This window comes from Triticum aestivum, chromosome 6D, assembly GCF_018294505.1.
Source record: "Triticum aestivum cultivar Chinese Spring chromosome 6D, IWGSC CS RefSeq v2.1, whole genome shotgun sequence".
In the NCBI taxonomy this organism is placed as follows: Eukaryota; Viridiplantae; Streptophyta; class Magnoliopsida; order Poales; family Poaceae; genus Triticum; species Triticum aestivum.
This window is the reverse complement of record NC_057811.1, coordinates 10,247,764-10,254,264: the sequence shown is the minus strand read 5'-3', so window position 1 is coordinate 10,254,264 and position 6,501 is coordinate 10,247,764. Positions and strand designations below refer to the sequence as shown.

Here is a 6,501-nt window from a genome sequence, read left to right as displayed (position 1 = left end):
GGCGCGGTGCTGTGGCGCCCCGGACCATGGTGCCGAGCACGCCCGTTCGGCTGCTGCTGCCTGTGCATGCCCGACCACGCAGAGGCGGGCGCGGGCGTGGGCCGTCCCGGCCACACCCCGGCGAGCTCGGGCGAGCTCCGCCCCGGCCACGCCCCGGCGGGCGCGGGCGAGCTCCGCCCTGGCCACGCAGAGGCGGGCGCGGGCGCGGGCCGCCCCGGCCACACCTCGTCGGGCGCGGGCGAGCTCCGCCCCGGCCACGCAGAGGCGGGCACGGGCGAGCTCCGCCCCGGCCACGCAGAGGCGGGCACGGGCGAGCTCCGCCCCGGCCACGCAGAGGCGGGCACGAGCGTGGGCTGCCCCGGCCACACCCCGGCTTGCGCTGGCGAGCTCTGCCCTGGCCACGCAGAGGCGGGCGCGGGCGAGATCTCCGCACCGGCCAGGTCCCGGCGGGCGTGGGCGAGCTCCGCCCCGGCCACGCGCGGCGGGTGCGAGCTCCGGCGACGGCTCCTCCCCGTGCAGCTCGTTGTGCAGCGTCCTCTCCAGACTCCCATGCGGCGGGTAGGCAGAAGGAAAGGGAAAAGAGAGGAGAGAGAGGAGGAGAGGAGAGGAGAGAGAGGGGGGGTGGGTGGCTGACGTGGGCCAATTTGATTGGTTAAGCAAAAGCGCCGGTGTCCCCAGATGCCCCCCAATGGCCTGGGTGTGGGCTGCGCGCGTCGGCTGTATTTTTTGTCTAAACCGGCGAAAAGTGAGGTCCTGGGATCCGAGTGGGGCGTTTTTTGTCCACCGGCGTCTAAAAAGTGGCTTGGGGGGAGATGCTCTTAGGCAGCTCATGTGTTCAGGCAAAGGATCGATCGGTAAACAAAAGCTACGTACCATGGGGTCGCAAAACCTGCCCTGCACTAGGCCGTGTCCTATGCGTCCTGTTTCTTGGGGAGGCAAAGCTCGTGCCGTGCTGGCCGGCTTTACGTACGGAGAGATGCTTCATGCTCCGTCTCACTGCACGAATAACAGCCGATGAGCAGTCTTCTTCTCTACACGACCTAAAATTAGGCGTGTTTGGTTGAATACCAGAACAAGCCACGCCGCGAACGAAAATCAATCGGCGCCAAACCTTTGGCCTGCAGCACTGTCGTCCAAAATGAATTAGCAACGCCCTACACTCTCGAACCTTGGTGCCAAAGCCCTCATCAACCTATAAATACCCACACAACCCTGAGCCATAAACCTCAGCCCAAACCATTGCGTACTGCCAGCCTCTCTCCTTCCTCGACGCCCTAATCCTCCAAGCCATGGCGATGGCGTCCACCAAGCCCCTGGCCCTCCTGCTGCTCGTGTTCGTGGCTCTGTGCGCGACGGCCATGACCGCCGCCGGCCAAGGCTCCTGCAACGGCCACAAGGTGACGGTGCAGAACCTATGCGGCCACGACCTGAACCTGGGCATCGAGGCGCGCTCCAACAGCAAGGCGCTCTTCCCCAACGGGTATCTGCTCCCCAGCGGGAAGCACGAGTCGTTCGACGTGTGCGCGTGGACGGGGAGCGTGTCGGCGCAGGGCGCCGCCGTGGCCGAGTTCCACATGGACCACGAGGGCGGGGCGTACTACGAGGTGAGCACCAACCAGGCCAGCATGCCCGTCCGTGTCTCCGTCACCCCGCACGGCAGCCCGCTGCAGGGCCACTGCCCCACCGCTGGGTGCGACACCGGCAACCACTGCTTCGAGCATTCCGTCCCCGGCGGCAACTGCCACGGCGTCACCGAGATCAAGATCGTCTACTACAACCCATAGGTCCACCGACCGCCTACGAACCTAGCTGCTTGCTGCACTTACTAGCTACTACTGTTTAATGTTGCAGCTGCAGCTATTGCCGGTTAATCTTATTGTGTGTTCCGACGAGGTTGTAACTGTTAGAATTAATGGGCTAGGTCCATAGCAATTTCTGAAATCTCAAAGCCCATGTGTAAAATGGCAAGTGGTGGTGCTAAGTTTAGTCTCACCCCGGAAGTTGAAGAAGAGTTGGACCTGTTTATATAGTGAGTTCTCTCCACCACTCTAAGTGGTGTGTGAGAAGAGAAAGGGAAAACCACACGCGCGTGCTCGCTCGCCTCGCCGGGCCGTGGCGAGGCGTACATGCGACATGCGCGTGAATGGTCCGTCTTCTTGCAGGAGCGCAGCTTCCTTTTGCCGTTTTATTTTTATGTCTTGGCAGACAAGTTTTTGATTTCTTGTCCGGTAAGTATACGAATTAGAAACCGAGTCGGTTTGGGATTGTGGTCGCGACACAATACCGCCTCTGGTCCTAATATATATACAGCTACCGGCTGCGGCCAGAGACACACCGAAAAACACCTAGGGTTTTGCCTCATCTCACAACTTGCGCCGCCATCGTAGTCTACTCCATCCCAAACGCCGGCGTGCATCGGCGCGTGGGAGAGCAGGTCTCCGGAACCGTTCGTCTTTGCGATCCTGCACCGGGAGAGGACGAATTAGGTTTTGGGAAGCGCTGTGCGCGACTGCTCAAATTCGTCATCACGGGTCGTCTTCCGTCCAAGTCGGGCGGTGCTACTCATCGTCGTATTCATCGCCGTCAGCAGCAGATCGTCGCCAACATCGTCATCAACACTGTCGCACCCATAATAGCTAACGATCAGTACGTCCAACATCCTCTGTTCATGTCTGTTTCTACAGCTATTGTTACGTGTTTGCTGCTGTTATGCATGTCTTGCTGTTCTTCTAGTTTGCTAGATTATTGCATGCTAGTATCTCTTCTAGTCATGAATTATTTACTGGAATTAATCATGAACTTGCCTAATATTCCAACAATCCAAAAACCTAATTATAGGCAATTTCCTGAGTTAACTATGGCTGGATTCGCTGATGCACTGAGGCCGGATAAGTTTACCGGTGTGCACTTTAAGAGGTGGCAGGTGAAGACCACGCTCTGGCTTACTGCTCTGAAAGTTTTCCACGCTAGTGTTGGTGCTCCAGAGGGAATGACCGACGAAGATCGGAGAAAATTCCAGGAAGCCAATACTATGTTTGTGGGATGCATTCTGAGTGTTCTTGCTGACCGTCTGTGTGATGTGTACATGCACATAAATGACGGAAAGATTCTGTGGGATGCACTGAATGCAAAATTCGGTGCAACAGATGCAGGCAGTGAACTGTACATCATGGAGAGTTTTCATGACTACAAGATGGTGAATAACCGTTCTGTGGTTGAACAAGCTCATGAGATACAGTGCATTGTGAAGGAACTTGAACTCCTTAAATGTGTTCTACCCGACAAATTCGTGGCTGGGTGCATGATTGCAAAGTTGCCTCCTTCATGGAGGAATTTCGCCACAACTCTGAAGCATAAGAGACAGGAGATATCAGTTGAAAATCTGATTGCATCTCTTGATGTTGAAGAAAAAGCTCGGGCTAAAGATACTACTGAAAAAGGAGGTGAGGTTCAGCCTACTGCTAACATGGTGCAGAGGTACCCACAGAACAAGAACAAAGGGAAGAACAAACCTGTTTTCAACAAGCCTACCAAGACTACTACCTTCAAGAAGAAGAAGTTCAACAAGGCTGAGCTAGAGTGCTACGCCTGTGGGAAGCCTGGACACTTTTCCAAGGAATGCCCTGAACGTGCAGACCGCAGAGGGAAAACAAGCTCCAAGACTGTCAACATGGTGACCGCTAGCAATACTGATGGGTATGGTAATTTACCTATTGTGCTTTCAGTATTTCAATCATCTTCGTGGTGGATTGATTCGGGTGCTAACGTTCATGTGTGTGCTGACATCTCCCTGTTTACTTCTTATCAGGTCGCAAGGGATTCTTCCGTCCTAATGGGGAATGGGTCACATGCTTCTGTTCGTGGCATTGGCACGGTGGATCTGAAGTTTACTTCGGGAAAGATCGTGCAACTAAGGAACGTGCAGCATGTCCCTACTATGAACAAGAATCTAGTTAGCGGCTCCCTTCTATGTCGAGATGGATTTAAGGTAGTTTTAGAGTCCAATAAAGTAATCGTGTCAAGATTTGGACAATTTATAGGAAAAGGCTATGAGTGCGGAGGCTTGTTCCGCTTTTCTCTTTCAGATTTTTGCAATAAGTCAATAAACCAAATTTGTGCTAGTGTTAATGATGATGCAAGTATTTGGCACTCTCGTTTATGTCATATTAATTTTGGTTTAATGTCTCGGCTATCCAGCATGAGTTTAATTCCGAACTTCACAGTTGCCAAAGGTTCTAAGTGCCATAGTTGTGTGCAATCTAAGCAACCTCGAAAGCCTCATAAGGCTGCCGAGGAGAGAAACTTGGCACCTCTAGAACTCATACATTCTGATCTTTGTGAGATGAATGGTGTGTTGACAAAAGGTGGAAAGAGATATTTCATGACTTTGATTGATGATGCGACTAGATTTTGCTATGTTTATTTGTTGCAAACTAAAGATGAAGCATTAGACTACTTTAAAATCTATAAAGCTGAAGTTGAAAATCAACTAGAGAGAAAGATCAAGCGTCTTAGGTCCGATCGTGGTGGAGAGTATTTTCCAAAAGTTTTTGATGAATTTTGTGAGGAACATGGTATTATTCATGAGAGGACGCCTCCCTATTCACCTCAATCAAATGGAGTGGCCGAGAGGAAAAACCGCACATTGACTGACTTGGTGAATGCCATGTTAGACACTGCTGGTTTATCTAAGGCATGGTGGGGGGAGGCTCTATTGACTTCATGTCATGTCCTGAATAGAGTTCCCAACAATAATAAGGAGAAAACCCCTTATGAGGAGTGGGTTGGGAGAAAACCATCACTTTCTTATTTGCGCACTTGGGGATGTTTGGCAAAGGTCAATATTCCTATTCCTAAGAAACGCAAACTTGGACCAAAGACAGTGGATTGTGTCTTTCTAGGGTATGCTCAACGGAGCATTGCTTATAGGTTTTTAGTGGTAAAATCTGAAGTACCTGATATGCATGTTGATACTATAATGGAATCTCGTGATGCAACATTTTTTGAGAACATATTTCCTATGAAAGATATGCATAGCATTGCTAGATTTTCTTCTGAGATAATTCCTGAATCTAGTACAACTGATGAATATTTCGAACAATCACATGAGGAAGTCCTTGAGAAGGATAACAATGAAGTTCCTAGAAGGAACAAGAGACAAAGGATTGCAAAATCCTTTGGTGATGATTTCATTGTATACCTTGTGGACGACACACCCAAGACGATTGCAGAAGCATATGCATCTCCGGATGTAGATGATTGGAAAGAAGCTGTTCATAATGAGATGGACTCAATTCTTTCTAATGGAACTTGGGAACTAACTGATAGACCATATGGTTGTAAACCTGTGGGCTGTAAGTGGGTGTTCAAAAAGAAGCTAAAGCCTGATGGTACTATTGATAAGTACAAGGCGCGGCTAGTGGCCAAGGGCTACACTCAGAAAGAAGGCGAAGATTACTTTGACACCTATTCACCCGTTGCTAGAATGACCACCATTCGAGTGTTACTTTCCTTGGCTGCCTCTTATGGTCTTATCATTCATCAAATGGATGTAAAGACAGCTTTTCTCAATGGAGAGTTGGAAGAGGAGATCTATATGGATCAGCCTGACGGGTTTGTGGTAAAGGGTGAAGAGAGAAAGGTGTGCAAGTTGTTAAAATCTTTGTATGGTCTGAAACAGGCACCTAAGCAATGGCATGAGAAGTTTGAAAGAACTCTGACTTCTGCAGGATTTGTCATTAACGAGGCTGATAGGTGTGTTTACTATCGCCATGGTGGGGGCAATAGTGTCATATTATGTTTGTATGTGGACGACATACTGATCTTTGGTACAAACATTAATGCAATTAATGAGGTCAAGTCTTTTCTATCAAAAAGTTTTGACATGAAAGATCTGGGAGAAGCCGATGTAATTCTAAACATCAAACTTATTAAGGATGAGAGTGGGATTACATTAACGCAATCTCACTATGTTGAGAAGGTCTTGAACCGATTCGGTTTTATGGATAGCAAGCCTTCTCCAACACCTTATGATCCCAGCGTGACACTCAGAAAGAACAAGAAAGAAACGAGAGATCAATTAAGATACTCTCAAATTGTCGGTTCACTCATGTACTTAGCTAGCGCTACAAGACCAGATATCTCTTTTGCTGTGAGCAAACTGAGTAGGTTCATGTCCAACCCGGGTGATGATCATTGGCATGCACTAGAAAGGGTCTTGCGCTATCTGAGAGGTACTATGAGTTACGGAATTACTTATTCAGGGCATCCTGCTGTGCTAGAAGGATATAGTGATTCAAATTGGATCTCCGATGTTGATGTACTTTACGCAACAAGTGGGTATGTATTTACTCATGGTGGTGGCGCAGTGTCATGGAGGTCTTGCAAGCAAACCATATTGACGAGGTCAACTATGGAAGCAGAATTAACTGCTTTGGACACAGCTACTGTTGAAGCAGAATGGCTGCGTGAGCTCTTGATGGACTTGCCGGTTGTTGAAAA

The 6,501-nt window shown here is 49.9% G+C and overlaps 1 protein-coding gene across 1 annotated transcript; it reads left to right on the top strand.

The window, feature by feature from the left end:
- The first annotated feature begins 1,234 nt into the window (after positions 1–1,234).
- On the top strand, positions 1,235–2,019 carry LOC123140733 (uncharacterized). The gene has a single exon (XM_044560016.1). The coding sequence runs from the start codon at positions 1,290–1,292 to the stop codon at positions 1,782–1,784; it is 495 nt and encodes a 164-aa protein (XP_044415951.1). The 5' UTR covers positions 1,235–1,289; the 3' UTR covers positions 1,785–2,019.
- Positions 2,020–6,501: the final 4,482 nt, after the last annotated feature.

What these genes read in the sequence shown, in the direction of transcription:
- LOC123140733 (XM_044560016.1), top strand. Translation starts at nt 1,290, where the DNA reads ATGGCGATGGCGTCCACCAAGCCCCTGGCCCTCCTGCTGCTCGTGTTC.